Source organism: Hetaerina americana, unplaced genomic scaffold, assembly GCF_022747635.1.
Source record: "Hetaerina americana unplaced genomic scaffold, ioHetAmer1.1.p SCAF_12, whole genome shotgun sequence".
Classification (NCBI taxonomy): Eukaryota; Metazoa; Arthropoda; class Insecta; order Odonata; family Calopterygidae; genus Hetaerina; species Hetaerina americana.
The window spans coordinates 31,952,004-31,968,358 of record NW_027286292.1 but is presented as its reverse complement, the minus strand read 5'-3'; the positions used below and the strand labels follow the sequence as shown (position 1 = coordinate 31,968,358).

At 35.5% G+C, this 16,355-nt stretch overlaps 1 protein-coding gene across 1 annotated transcript in view; it reads right to left on the bottom strand.

The window, feature by feature from the left end:
• Positions 1 to 13,149, bottom strand: part of LOC139685832 (protein bicaudal C-like) — a 37,347-nt gene extending 24,198 nt beyond the window's left edge. Inside the window, exons 1-6 of the mRNA XM_071582949.1 lie at positions 13,146 to 13,149; positions 11,120 to 11,163; positions 10,197 to 10,266; positions 6,229 to 6,287; positions 4,165 to 4,272; positions 3,484 to 3,582 (exon numbers count right to left, since the gene is read on the bottom strand). Coding sequence (XP_071439050.1) covers positions 3,484 to 3,582; positions 4,165 to 4,272; positions 6,229 to 6,287; positions 10,197 to 10,266; positions 11,120 to 11,163; positions 13,146 to 13,149 — 384 coding nt within the window. The remainder of the gene's footprint in view (positions 1 to 3,483; positions 3,583 to 4,164; positions 4,273 to 6,228; positions 6,288 to 10,196; positions 10,267 to 11,119; positions 11,164 to 13,145) is intronic.
• Between the last annotated feature and the right edge of the window lie 3,206 nt (positions 13,150 to 16,355).

The window sequence follows — 16,355 nt, the reverse complement described above, 5'->3', positions numbered from 1 at the left end:
AGGATACTTAAGAATCAACAACAGCTTTGTATGTAAAACTCATGATTAACAATATTCAAAGCTCTTTTATAATAATAGTTTTGTTTTTATTGCCAAATTTATGACATTAGGGTCCTTTCTGATAATTCACCTATTACCTAACCTAATATGTACATACATACAAAACAATCACACCATAGGCTAGGCAATCCCATGACATCAACAATGGGTGAGAACACAAACTCATCAAGCCAAACCAATTACAAACCGACCACAGAAAACTAAAAAAAATCATCAACTAATTGATATATTAACTTGACCATTGGAATTAATCATAATAAAACAAGGGTTATGTAAAAATTAATTTAAGATTAGCAACTGAAATACATTTTATGCATACAATGTTAAATAAAGGAGTTAATGTTTTCAAATATTTTTTGCCTTAGATACAGTTCTTATGAAAGCTTATGGCACATTGAAGTGTACGATTTTGGGACTGGAAGGTTATATCAATTAATAATTTAATGATTGGTTGCTGCAGAAGGAAGTGTATTCCTCTATGCAATTGTTTACAATGATCCTAAACATGCATGTCTTTTGCTTTCTATTCTACCTCCAGATATGCCACTGATAAATGTAGTGGAAGCCAGAGAGGAGGGCAGCGCAAATACTAGTGGTCACCTTATTACTGGATTTGCCATTAGCCAGTAGTCAGGCAATCCCGGCATAATGACACTCAAGCAGACATTTTATTTAATAACCTAATGCATATTCCATTTACATTAATTAAAAAATAAATGTTATATTAATAATCCTCTTGATTTGCTGATAAATTTGACAAGAAATTTGATGTATCAAATTAGATTCAATTTTGATTGCTATTAATCAACACATTATACTGAGCATGGATACAGTATTTAACTATGCTTGAAGAAAAAATATTACATTTTAGTAATTAAAATGTCTACTTGTGACTCTTAGCACCAGGATATTCATTCTGCAGTCCCTTAGCATAGGCACATGAGGGATGGCAGGGATTATAAAGGTTGTACCTTCACCACAGCAATTTGATTGATCTTTAACATATGAGGGGGAGTCAAATGAAAACCATATAAACGTATCAAATGTTTGGCATCCCGAACCATTGATCTGTAAGTTTGCAGCTCTGTAATCAATGCTATAAAGAATGCCCAACTAGTGGCAGCATACTGCAGACAAGCAAAATGCTGCCACTGAACCAGTTTACAATGGCTTTCCTGCTTGCAACATTCACCAATGAAGAACAATATTCTGTCATATATTTTCTGAGCAGTGAACACAAAACCTATTCAAATTAATTGGTGAATGAAAGTCCATCATAATTATGCATACTTATCACTGCAGCAAGTGTACTAGTGAAGTTGTAAGTACAGAAATCATTCGCCTTGACTAGGTTATGATTTTAACCCTGTGAAATAGCTGCATTGTAATGCATATTAGTGGATGACTGCGTCAAAAGTTACTATTGCGGCATCTAATGCAGTTTCTTGGAATTGGTCAAAGTACAGAAATGGTGTGACTTCTGTGGCAGATACTCCCTGCACAGGTCAGGCACACCATGTTGTGGCACCAGACAACTAAAGCAATCATGATAGTCAATTTCCATGTGACCATGGAAAAATAGCCACAAATGTGAATATTAGTCGTGATTCAGCACAAAATTATTCCTGTTGTGCTCAAGTTTCATAAAGTGCCGGAGAGAGTTACAAGTGCCATGGTATCTCACTCTAGAACTGATAGAGCAAGCTGTTTATGCCTGCGAAGAACTTTTGCAGCATTTTGACACAGGTGATGGCTTCCTTGTGAGAATCATTAAGGATAAAACCTGGGTTAACTACCAAAACCCAAAACCAAGAGAGGGGCAAGGAATGGTGCCATTCCTCAATGCCAAAGCACAAGAAATTTGGGTCATAGCCATCTACAGGGAAGGCTATGCTGACTCTCTTTTGGGATGAACGAGGTGTTATCTTGGATCAATACATGCCTAGGGAAACCACTATTACCAGTGCCTCATATTATGATATGCCGAAAAATCATCTTTGGCCAGCGATCAGATCAAAGTGATGTAGACGTCTGATTGCAGGTGTTATTTTGCAATTTGACGATGTCTGACCTCGACAATACTGCCCATGCAACTATTGCAACCATCACTGATCATTTTGATACTCTTCCACATATGCCATACTCACCAGACCTTAGCACTGGTTATTACCACACATTTGCACCACTTAAAGAGGTGATGGGAGGATAGAAATTTCATTCCGATGAAGAGGTGCACCAGGCAGTTCACAAGTGGCCCTGCACATGACCACAAGAATTTTTTACCAGAGGTATCTATGAACTTCCAGTGCACTGGAGGAAGTGTGAAGGAAAACAATAAGAACATATCAGAAAATGATACACTTGTGTTCAACTTTTGTCCAATAAATCATTCATAAAAAATATTTATGGTTTTCATTTGACTCCCGTACATTAATATTCCTTTTTTGCTCTAAAATACTATCGCCACCATGAGATTTATTTCCCTGCCACCCCTTCTGCATAACTCACCTCTCCTCTATGATACCATATCCTCTGCATCCAAGCATAATAAGCTGTCATGCAAGTAATACGTAACTAGTTTGAGTAAAAATATGCCAATGCTTAAACAGCCAGTTATTATTCAACTACGACAATTTGATTTTTTGTCAGTGTATGCTCAATCATTCTCATTTAAAAGCACTTTGAGCTTCTAATCACTAATAACTGTCCAGACAGGTAACAAACACCTGCCACAGTAAACAATATCACAACTGAGATGAGGCTAGATGTTTTAAATTAAATGGCTAGCAGAATTCTAGATAATAAATATTTTTAAATACTTGTCTACCTGCTATTATATTTAGTATAATGGCATATAAATGCAGTGAATATTTCATTTCGCTGTTTGAAGCAGCAAAGATGCCCATGATAGCATCAGTGGGTTTAAGATGCTATGTAAATTAACAGTGATTAGTATGTACCATAAGAAATCAGAAAACATTTTTTTTAGTGAAATGTTTAACTATTTTCAAATCATAGCACAACATAGCATAAATGATGAAAGTATTTATACACCAAAAAGGTAGAACAAATTAAGCTTGTATGAAATTCTGAATCAAGGATGAATTTTGCTCAAGAAGTAGGAAAATATGCACATTGGATAAGGAAGTCAAAATCTTTGGGATGGGATTTAAGGTCCAAGTATGATATACCAAAAACTGAGAACAACAAGAATCATTATCACAAATACTAAGCATGAAATTTGTTGACATGTAAACATCTGCTGAGTCTAAAAAAAATCTTCATGGATTGAAAAAGAGGCTCACAGGCAGCAAAATACAGATTTTGATATTTTTCAAAATAAGTAGTCAATTTTTAGTTCAAAATTTGAAGGTTGCATATAAGTAATGAAGTATAAATTTATAAAAACAGTTTATAAGATACCTTTGGATCCAGCACAGCCAAAACCTTCTCTTTAGCCTGCTTCACATCAAATGGATTCCCACTTATTCGAACATATGGATCTAGAAGGGAATATATTTTCTTTTTCATAAAAAGGCATTAAAATTAGTCTTATATGCAATTCATGGCTTAGTGATGTAGCCAGGTTGACAGGGTTGGGAATGCAAATCAAATTGAGGTTAAGCAACTCACAAAATACTTAAATCTTGTAACCAATGCTTTGCTAAAACTATACCCCGTTAAAAAAAAATTCTTTGCGCCATAGCATTATTCATTAAACTGATGAATCTTCTTTAGTAAGTGGTTACATAGAATTAAAAAGAGGAAGGGGATCGAGATGGTGCGGGGGCTAACGTACTGGCTTCCCACCCTGAGGGCGCGGGTTCAAATCCCGGCGGTGTTGAATATTTTTCAGAGGTATCTCGATCCCTACTTGAGGTGCTTTGTGGAGGGCACTTTGAGTGAGTACGGCGTCCGTCGGATGGGACGTTAAGCTGCGGACCCCTTGGCGCCTTTCGTAAAGAGTAGGCTAATGCCGACGCCGGGTTTCTCTCCACCCTTCATCCTTTCCTGTCCATCCCCTATGGCGCAAATGACCTTAGCTGTCGGTCGCCTCCCCTAAAAACTACTACTACTACTACTTAAAAAGAGGAAAAAGTTCACCCCAGCATGGGTCACATTAGAGCCACTAGAGGCATCAGTCACACTCGGGGGCATGACCCACCTGTGGGTCACACCCTCCTCAGATCCATATAAGATACCTGAGAGCAGCTGTTGGATGATAATGAAAATTGAAGTTTCCCTTGGCAGATAAATGGTTATGCTTAGTATTCATTTCTAAATATTTAGATAATTACCTTAATAAACTCAATCCTATGAAACTAAAAAGTGTAATTTGCTCATCACTCTTTGTCTTTTACATAGTAAATAAATAAATAAATAAATTACGACCTTTTTAGTTTTTTTCATGGCTGTTTGTCTCCTATCTATGTTGCTTGTTATGTTATAGCACTCTTTACATCTTTAGCACATTACTCTAGTTGCACCTTCATATCTCTTTAAATAATGTTGCTTTATCTTTGATACTTGTGATGTAGCAAGCAGCAAACATTGGTTGGCAAAGTAAAGCAGAAATTATGCTTTCATGAAATAGTAAAATACTCAGCTTTTTCTGTCTTCCCACTTCTTGTGAATACACCTAGAGTTTACCAACATGGTGCCACAAATAAGCTCAATTACTACCTTTTATACCACTTTATCATCTTCCTCAAAGATGGATTGTATGAAGACATTTGGTCAGATAAGTCAACACCTTCCTTGGCAGCATTGTAACTAATAACAGTGTCTGGTTTTCTAAAAGTTGTCCTGATGTCAACCGAATTAATATTGTGAGTTTTACAAGTTATAAACATGAGTACAGGCCTCTTGCCTGTCCATTTCACAAAATATTATTCCATCTAAATTTTGTAGGCCTGTACATTTATCACCCCTTTTTTGTTTGATCTTTGCACATACTGTATCAAACAGGTATGCATATTTCTTTAATAACTCTTTAGTTACAGGAACCCTAGGGTAGAACCTGTCCATTATACTATGCAACATTCATATGAGAGTCCATTCATAAACCTCATTACTATGTAGTGTGCATATCCCTCCTCAGATGAATATTTTCTTTAACCAGAGTATAAACTGGCAATATAAGTGTCGCCTTCAGGAAGGAAAAGCTTATAAAGTTTGACTCCAAATTTATGTCATTTACCCAGCATATATTGGCAATATATCAGACACCCACAATAAGGAATCATGTTTTCATCAATCACTACTTCTTTTCCAGGCTTCAATTAAAGATACTAGCCTTTGAAACTTTGTGGTTCTGTAGTTATCAGAGCATAATAAATAGTCTCACTACAGGGATTCACAGTTTTTACTCATAATTTATTCAGAAAAATGCCTCAATACTGAATTTATATTCATTTGGATTTGAGGGATGACCTGAAATAGCATTGGATGATGTGGGCTTGAAGAGGGTACACTGGTACCTCGTACAATAAGCATAATTCATTCCATGATTTTATTCTATTGTTTCAGGCTTCACTTCGTGGAAGTATTTAATATCCATACTAAAAAGAAAGACTTGTACTTTTCCACAGATTTTATTACATGGTACAATGTGTTTCACTGACTTGCGGCATCATCAGGTACCTGATGATGCCATAAGTCGGTGAAACGCGTTGTACCAAATAATAAAATCTGTGGAAAAGTACAAGTCTTTCTTTTTAGTATGGTCATTCCATGATCTTTCTCATACAACATAACCCTTGTTTGAAGGAAATTTTTTGCATATTTATTTATGTAAAATATGATATTTTGTTCCATGTCAAAAAAATAAGTTTAGGTTCAAGGTTTATTCAAAGAATATTACATATACATTAATTAGGATCATGGATTATGTTCATGTTTTCTTCTATCATAGAATGAAGCAACCAGTAATGCAAACTAAATTTGTTAAAGCCAACAAATTCTAAAGAAATAGTTTATTATTTATAATATGTACTTAATTCCTTTTTTGTAAAAAGTTCTCTAGAAACATTTCTTTATTCTGATGCTTCAAAATATTGCATTAATGCAATTCAGAATCATCATTAAATTAATTTCTTGCACTTTTAGCCACTAACTTATTAGGGTGATGCCTCGTATGTATGGTAAGAGTCAACAGCTTCCTATGACCTTCACATCACATTTAGCCTGCTGTTTTGGTCGTAAGACTTCTAGAACACTTGGAGTTTCTGAATGGTAAAGATATGGAGGTTATAATTTCAAATAACTGCTTGCATTTGTGCAAAATAATAATGTTAGATGACATTTTATTGGTTTGTGGCCAGGCAATGAATTCTTTTCTACTATTATATGTACTAGGTTCACTTTGGCATCTTCTTGCAGAGGAGACCCATCTCTTCGCAATAAAAAACCTGTTAAAGCAGGTCAACGTCAGAATCGATGAGTTTCTTAAAGTCATTAATTAAGTTCACTGCTGCCTTTTTAGCTGAAGCTTGTTGCTTGACCTTGTCTCACAATGCCGTAGATGCCGGTTCCTCTGGTAACCTTATCAAACCAAGCATGACTCCCCTTAAATAGTTTTTCAGCCATTGATGATCTATGTGGTAGGAGAAAATCACTTGCCCCTTGTCACAAATGATATTCTCGTTTATGGTGTCTTATTGCAATTGCTTTTCTTTATCCATGCTAGAAACAACCCATCAACATTGTCAAGAATACACAACTGTTGCATAGATCTTCTGTTCACTGTGTTTTAAACATCTATCACCATAATTTTGTCCTTGTTCCTGAAGAAAATGCAAATCCTTTATGTCATCTGATTGTTGATGTGCATACTATGAGGGTAGCCCCAGAAGAACCCAACCCAATTAAGGAAACACAAACATTTTGGAAAAAAATGTAAACATTTTTCAACATAATCTCCTTTCAGCTCTATGCACTTTTCCCATTGATTTTCAATATATTCAATACCCGTTTTATAATAAGAACTCCCTTACTCCTCAAAATAGCCATTAACTGCCTACATCACTTGTTCACAGTTGGAAAATCTTTGACCACCAAGCCATTTTTACAAGTTTGCGAACAGAAAATAATCCAAGGGGGCTATAAGTTTGAACAAGACTCGCCGTTGATAGTTTTTCCTTTTTCAAGATAGTCAATGAAAATTATCCCACATGCATCCCAAAAAACCTATGCAATGACCTTGCCTGCAGTGAAATTGTCTTTGCCTTCTTTGGAGGCAGTTCTTCCTTTTGAATCCATTGTTTTGACTGTCCTTTGGCTTGGGTGTGAAGTAATGGACTCATGTTTCATCCATGGTTATGAAATGGCACAAAAATTCAGCCTTGTTGCTGTGAAACTTTGCTCAGCACTCGATTGAAAAGTCTTCACAACACTGGTTTTGCTCGAGTGTGAGCAAACGCGGCACCCATCTTGCACACAGCTTTCTCATGTCCAAATTTTCAGTTAATATGCGATGTACCGCACTTTTTCAAATGCCTACTATGTCTGCTAACTTGCACACTTTCAGGCGACAATCATCCAGTATCACTTTATGGATTTTCTTCACCGTTTCTGGAGATGTCACCTCATTTGGCCAACCAATGCGATGCTCGTATTGACAGCTCATACAGCCTCGTTTAAACTCTGCTACCCAACGTTTTACTGTTGTGAACGAACGAACAGACTCACCCAGAGTAGGATCCAGTTCAGCTTTTATATTGGTTGGGCTGAGGCTTTTCAAATAGAAGTATTGTATCACATAACGATGACCGATTTTGTCCATTTTCACAAATTCACTGAAATCGTTCATGCCTGCCAAACAAATACTAAACAACATTGCACCTTCAAACTTGAATCATATGTCTCATAGATTGCATACTTCCTAATACAGAGATATGTTTTAAACAACTACGGCCATCTCTAGGTCAGGCCGGGTACTTCTGGGCCTTCCCATGTATATCAGCCATGCTCACACGTTATTCCTAATTTTCAATGACTTTACTTTTCATTTTGCTACTTTTTATTTTTATTCTCTAATATTTTTCTTCTTAAGGATTTTAGTTTGGGGTCATTTTGAAAACCAGGAAGAAAATATTATTGAACTTTGCACAAAAATCATTACTATGTATAAACACAAGATTGGAAAAGTAGATATCCAGTCATCCAAGCTTTCCTCCTTGCCTTCCACTTCACTGCTAACCATGACCTTTTGATGCCTTTAAAGTACCTGTGGTTCATAGATTTCTCAATTCAACAGGTGTGGGTTTTTGCCTATTATTGGGGTATGTTATGAGTACCGTGAGGAAAGATTTGGAAAGGAAGTTGGAAGCATGTCGAATGTCAATGAAAGCAAGGGCCTTACGATTAGTAGGAAGAAGATTGAATATCTATCTTATGGCTAATGACCATTATATCAATGTTGCCTCCTAGGGCGTGATTTTCAAAAAGTGGGGAAGTTTAAATTCCTGAGATTAATGGTAGTAAATAGGCTGAAGAACTAAATCATTAAGGGTTTAATGGGGCTAGAGAAACTAAAAAAGAAAATCAAAGATATTATGCGGTAAGAGGACCATTGGGAGAGATTAGAGAAAGCTGTACACAGCCGATATTAGATGTTAGATCAACATTAATACCTGGAGCAGCAACATGACAGGAAAAGAAATCAAATGAAATAGAAATGGATGCAACAGAAATATAAATGTTAAGATGGATGTGTAGTAATGAGGTATGAGAGCATTAGAAACAAAGCAGAGATACAGTCAAAGTAGTAGAATCATTAAAGACAGTCCAAGAGAGGGGGATGAAGTTGCATGGACATTTGATGAGAATGGAGGAAAATTATGAGGGGTGTAGAGCACCTACTGGATGTGTAAGTGTAAGAGAAAAAGTGGCTGGACTGTGTGAGGGAGGAAGAATTTGATAGGCAAGGGAACTGTCTTAAGGATTCCAGAAGACAAAGCAAAGGAGACTAATCTCTTTCAGCAACACCACGTGAGTACGGAAAAATTTGCAAAAGAAGAATAGGGTTACATAATTCATCAGGAGTAAACAACATGGACCTCTGAGTTAATGTGTTTTGTAACAGTACGACAATTGGCAACCCCATACAGTCCATTTAACTATTCCATTCAGGATTTGGAATTTCAGCATCTTCCTTACCCACACTAATTGCTAGACCTCAACACCAGTGATTTTCATATCTTTGGATTGCTGCTGGAGGTATTTCTGAAGAAATGAAGAGGTGATAACAATGGTCCATGAATGGCCATAGCTGCCAATAGTGAAACTTTTTTTAAAATTAAGCTGTGCCCTTCGTAATTGCTAGAGCATTTGCATTACATGCAATTGGATTACTAGGAAATTTTGTGCAAATGTATTCATTCTGCATGCACTAAATTCCCAGATAAAATCAATATTTTCACCCTATTCTCCCTTGCATAAATATACAAATTACCACCAATGCCTCAATCCAGCTTCAATATTCTGTTCTCTTTTGCATGCACCGTAAGAGTTTTCAAGGTTGAAAAAAATACTTTGATGTCATTACATATCATGTATGGACTCAATGACTCTATGGACTATCATGTATGGAGTCTGAAACCACAATGTGAAAAATATTCAATATAATATTCAACATTTTAATGTTCTTCAAGTGTATTGCTGGTTAAGTGGGGGTAGGGTGACTAGGGATAGGGAGGCCATGAAACTTTTAAATACTGATGTCATTAAGTATGACTGTAAGGTGGAGGGTGAATATTGTGTAATCTAGCCATTAACCACCATATGTACAGTCACAATAACTATATGCCGGAATGCGGTTCTTATCTCTGCAAATTCATTTACTCACTCTTAACTCTTTCCCTAAAGAAACAATAGGCCTACTACTGCAGTAACAAATCAAGAAAAATTCCCTTCACAATGTGAGTACACCACACAGTTTTACAGCGATGAAATTTAATCAAAGTACATATTTTAATTGGTTAGAGAAGATCCTTTTTGAAAGTAAACATTATTTCACACCAACTAATAAGCTAGATTTTTATGCATAAATTAAATTAACCAAATGAAATACCATAGAGACATTTGAATATTACACATCAATATTCCTATGGTAAAACAGTCCAAAATTTCATTACCTTTTCTGGTTTTAGCACCTATTTTAAGGCGACGTGGCCAATCAATAACAGTATTGGTTGTCTCCATGATCTAGAAATATTAACAGAGAGAAAATCAAATTAAAATGATTATTGTAGGTTGTTTCTCTCAAGAAGACTGGACAACAAACACATTAATTTGAAAATCTAAAGAACATTCATCCCCTATGTGAATTTTCACTTGCACCACAACCTTTCTCATGCTGCTTTAATTATTTGCTTGGGGAATGTGTTAAAATTAATGGCCATGATTAAAAACACAATTTTACTTCACTGCCAATATGTCAATAATAGTGCAACTCAACTGACTTTTATATTGGCTACACAAAACTGCGGTACTTATGCATGGAGCAATATAAAGTAATTATTTCAGCAAATATTTCTACTGAAAAGAGACACTAAAAAAAGCAAGCATTGTATCAATACCATATCAAAATAATTTTTAAAGTAGGAAAATTTGAATCTTAAGTGATACCTAGAATGTTTAAAGTTTGGTGTCCAGATGTTAATTCTTCAAAGCTAGGAATCAATGAGTATATCCTTTTATATCACATTTACTTGAAAAATCTAACTATTATAATACCTATTATGTAGCTTCATTCATCAGGCTGTAGGTGAACATTTTTTTCGATTCCATGCCATAAAAATTTTAATTTGGGAGTAGTATATTGACTTTTTAGCTTTCAGAAATGTGTGCCTGGTATCATCAATTACTTCATCTAATCTGAGCCTTGGATTCATTACATTGCAGCTTTTTTTACCAAGCCCCTATTTACATTTATTGGCAAATAGCAGCTCAACAGAATGCTACTTGGGAGACTGTATTCACAGACAGCAAAAAGACTGGTGATCAAAATGATGGAATCTTAGATTTTTCATTAATTTCTACTTCAAAATAAACTTACTGTATTGAAGAAGTCTTCTGCTTGATCAGCAGAATCAAGAGCTCCTGAAAATTAAAATATGGATATGAGAGAGGCATGATTTAATAACATCACTAAACCCAAAAACTGAAAAAGTGAATAAAAGTTTCTCTGTTAACACCACAAATGATCTAATTAATACTTTAATATAAATTGCAATGATTTATCCTCACTTTAAAACAACTTTATGCTGTGTTTTATTGTTACTTTCATTAGGTAACATTTTCCAAAAAAGTCAGTGAATTTTATTTATTTCTTAATTCATAAAACAATTTTAAACAATTATTACAGTTAATATACATTGGAAAATCTATAACCCTGATCCAGGCACAATAACAACCACTTGCCAACCAACCAATGACTTGTACCAAGTGCTGATAGCTTAAGCACCAATGAGACAGCTTAAGAAACTCCCAAAACTTAAAAAAATAGTTTTTTGCGGTGGATTTCTCTTCAGTATGCACTTACCATAAATAAACTTTTAGGACAAAGACTAACTATAACTATCTATGATAGTCTATATCCCATGCACATGCCATGAAAAGCCAAAAGAGTTACCTATATTCCAATTAGGAACTTAATAAATCTTGAATGAATTTTCATGCTTTACAAAACTTGATGAAACAAAAATATACACACATGCTAACCAAGTTTTTGATAGAGCAATGTGATGTCATGAAAAATCATATGAAAAAAATGGAAAATATGAAATGTGCAGTTTTTCATATTTATTTGAACCAGACGTCTAATGCCCAGAAGGTCTATTCTGCATGCAACATGCTCAAATAGCATTCAAAACTTCCCACTATTTAGCATATGACAGGACATTTTTTCTAAGGCATGTTTTCCAAGAAACATTTTCAAGTTATAGTTGTGCAATTCTTCAGAATAGTGAATTCACAAGCTGGTCAAAAAAAGAATCTCTTCAACAGTAGGGTTGGTGATTTACTGCCAGTAATGTCAAAATAATGTTAATTAATGGAAAAGGTCATACATGGAGACTCAACTCGATTAGTGGCAAATCATTTAAAATGCCTCACATTTAAATAATATCTACTTAGCACATTAACTTATAAATTACTTCCTTATTTCACGGTAAAAATGTACTTGCAATTGCAGTAGTATGTAATAGTTTTCAACGATACAGTCACATAAAAAAACCATAAACCCAGCAATCAACCCGAAAGTTGGTTTGGTAGGAGATGGTTGAGTTCACCGAGTACTAAGCCCAACGGCATGTGAAATTCACACATCAGGGTAGGGGGGCCAGATCCTTTCCCTGGGCCGGTTATGGTTTCCCAGGAAGATCTGGCAACCGAAAAATCACATAGCTTGGGTGGAGCTGCAGGTGCCCAGAGTGTGCCTTGCGGGAATCAAACCCGGGCCCTCCGGTCAGCAGACCAACGCTCTACCCCCTGGACTACCGCGACCCATATATTCTCATAAAAATAGTAAAAACCTATAATATTTTTTTAAACATATCAATGAAATTAATCCTCAAAAATGTGTTCAAACATAATTTGGAATCGTTAGAGAGCAAACAGCCTCCTCCTTAGGCAACTCACTTTAACACTGTATCCTGCAATATGGCTACCCGCCGCGCATTCATGGCGGCCCCTGACGAAAGTTACACATTGCAGCCAAATATTACGCTTTGCATCTACTTCTCGGCAGAGGCTTATTCCTTCAACTAAAGATTTTCATGCAGTTAAATAGTCGTAATGGCGACCTTTAAAATATTTCATACTCGATAATCCTTTACTACACAACAATCATCTGTCCTTACTAGGAATTGAAATATTTGCAATATATCTGTAACGGATTACTAGGTTGATTCTATAATCCAGGAATAACAGAAGTCCGTTTTTTAAATAATAATTTTGTGGTTAAAGTCACCACGGTTTAGACCAAGCATAATGAACATATTTTAACGAAGTAGAGTTGAAGAAGGGGGCGAAAATACTGCGAGCGACTGATTTTCCTCACTGAATTGAGAATAAAGACTGACCCATTTTAGCCATTGATTTGAATACTAGTCATTCGGTCTTCAGAGTTTTCCATATTAGTGAGTAACCTGTCATACATGTATTTGCTACAGATAAGTTGATATACAGCTTTAAATAATTTATTTTCCTAATTTGAGTCAAAATTACCAAAATAACATACTATTTACTTCACTGCGGAGGCTCTAAATTGGCACCCAATAATTTTACACATTATCATAGACACATTAATGCACTTGCACTTCGAAATAATCTTTCGCGAGTTTGAACTGTCACTGCTTGGCCTTAACAAAAGAATATGGGGGTTGATCTAATGCCGTTAATTTATAAATAACTCAGAAACCAGTTCTTAGTTTGAGCTGTGTACACAATGATGCTAAAATAATGTGCAATTTCATTAAACCGAAAAGGAGTAAATTAATCGGTTTATATTTTAAAATGACGCCAATGGAACTTCTGAAAACTGAATAAAATCTAGCAATGCAAATAATGAAGAAAGAAATAATTTGTTCATACCTACTAAAAGAAGTTCCAGTTTTCGTCGATCAACCAGAAATCTATCTTCATATTTTGGAATCGTCCGCTCTTGGGCTGCCAAACCGTCATCACACGATTGCTCGTTAGACATTTCAGTATTATTATTTTCACAATCAAATCAGTAAGCTCCAAACTTTAGCACCGTTTTGTCATTCAATACTAAGCTCCCATGAACATAAATCCTCGACGGCAGAATCGAATCCACAAGTGTTCTTTCCGTCTGGGTTACTTATGCATTGATCTTGAAAACCCAGCTGTGAAAAACATTTGCATTACGATTCGATAGCCAATCGAAAACGCTTAGTGTGGAGAATTACCCGGAATCGATTGGTGTCAACATTTTATTGATAAGACAATTAAAAAGCTAAAATATTCCGAAAACGATCAATGGCAAATTATAACATTTATCCAAATCATAAACAATTGAGATAAAAATAAAATTTATTAAAAAATTCACATTTTTACACCATATAAAATACTTTGAAGTATATAAACTTGGAAACCGCTTTCACTGTTACATTGAATCTTAAAAATAATTTGTATCTTAAATACCCGTTATTATGTGATTTAAATCCATCCATCGGAGTATGAATTTGATTATATGTAAATCCAATGCATCTGTTGATTTGATTGAATCTTAAACGAATCCTATGCCATTATATTTTGATCTCTGGTGAATGAATCTATCTATCGAATAAAATAAAATAATGCAACTACTCGATAAAGGAACTTTTATAGAAATGTTATATTATTATAAGTCAATTTACCACTTACGATTGTTTATTGCATGTTGGTCGAGTGGTACTGCATCTGTTTACAGCGCATTATCATCACAGTTCGAGTCCCACGCCCTTTAAACTTTTTTCTTTTTCTAAACTTCCCAAATCAGACATTTTCACCGAAATATCTTCAAAATCCTTCTTTTTTCAAGACCATTCTCCAGTTTTTTTCTGAAGTTAAACGTTTTCTCACCTAATTGTTTTGCAAGGAATGTGTATTTTCAAGTGTTTGACGGGTACTTTCGGAAGAATGCCAGTTTTTATTATTCTAAACTTTGTATTCGGTGCATCTATGAAAGCATGGAGAAAGGAATTTATGAAGCCATCGGGAGCTGCTCTCATGAAAAATAGGAAATCCATTGGAATTATTTTTACTATCTTCGACTCCATCAAAATTGAAATATAACCTCATTAAGCCTGTAACTGAAATATAACCTCACTAATTATGTAACATCGAATAATCGTTAAGCCTTTCCTCGACCTTTCATGAATATTACTTCTGGCTAAAATAACCACAATTAACGCGTTCTATTTTACCAACAAACGTTTGAATCTCACCTAAGAGGCGATTAAAAAAAGAAGCAAAGGCCCGGACAAGAATTTTACAATCCTATAAGGCCGCATTAGCTTTAGAATAGTTGGCTTTTTCTTGCATTCGTTGCCAAGCTAGTCACAGAACAATCAGCGACCACCCACAAAGTCAATGAGTAACGCTTCCTCGGCCATAACGTGAAGGCCGCGAGTTCCAATTCCATCCCGAGAAAGCTATCGCGTCTCTACATGTACGAAGTTTAAGAAATAAATGTCTTCCGGCAGATTTTTTCGGATATTTTACCTTATATATGTCCATGGTCAGCTCGGATCTTAATTTTTCATTACCTCTCTCAGTATATTCGTAACCTGAGCATACCTTGGGAAACGCACTCCTTTGAATATATGCATTAGCTAATACTCAAGGAGGGCAATGTTGAACTAGGCTACATATAAGTAATTTTATGTAACCTATTTATTTATGCATGGACTTAGACGAAAAGAAAATGGCGCAGGTCACATTTAAAAGACTTTTAACATGTACTAGAGGAATATTGAATGAGAGAGAATTCTCAGTGCCATGAGGTTTTACACAACTAAAATATTCAAAATTGTGAGGTTTATGAAAAGACCTTACGTTCGTAAATTAGTTAATGGGGCCAAAGTCGAAAGTCGTTATCTTTTTGGCGTATGCTGCAATTTATCTGTTCTACAATCTCTTAAGGAAGAATGCATGTGCGTGATATACTCCAAATTGATTATACTAGGGCAAAATTATATGAATAACTACCATTAAACATAACAGGGAACATTATGTTTAGCGCTGAGAAAAATATTGTCCCTTTCACACTAGGTGTGTTGTTTCTTTATTTTGTATTTCAATGCAGTGTTGTCACATGAAACAAAACTATTGGCACTTTCCATGCAATAACTTCATAGTTTTAGTTTTTTTATACAGCAAAAGGGATAGCGCCGTAGCATAGCGGATAGATAACTAGACCATTGACCGAAGGGTTCTAGGTTCAAAACCAGGTTCTGGACATCGTCAATTTTGCTATTGGGACTCTTCATTTTTACCAAAGACTAACCCAAGGTGCACTATTTGTGTACCTTTGTTAACTGAGAAACCGCAGGTGCCACAGAGAAAACACCCCTCGCTGCATGATTTCACATGCTGATAGCGTATGCCTGCGGTCATTCTACTCACACGTATCAAATCAATCTCAGGGTTGAAAGATAACGGTTGTGGTAGGTGTTTTATTTAACCGATAGAAATTCAATTTAGAAGCTAAAGAAAGGTGGCCTAATTAGCGAAATATTGAAGTTAGGTTTGGAAATATTTCGTTTCCCCTCGCTCTCTTACAGAAA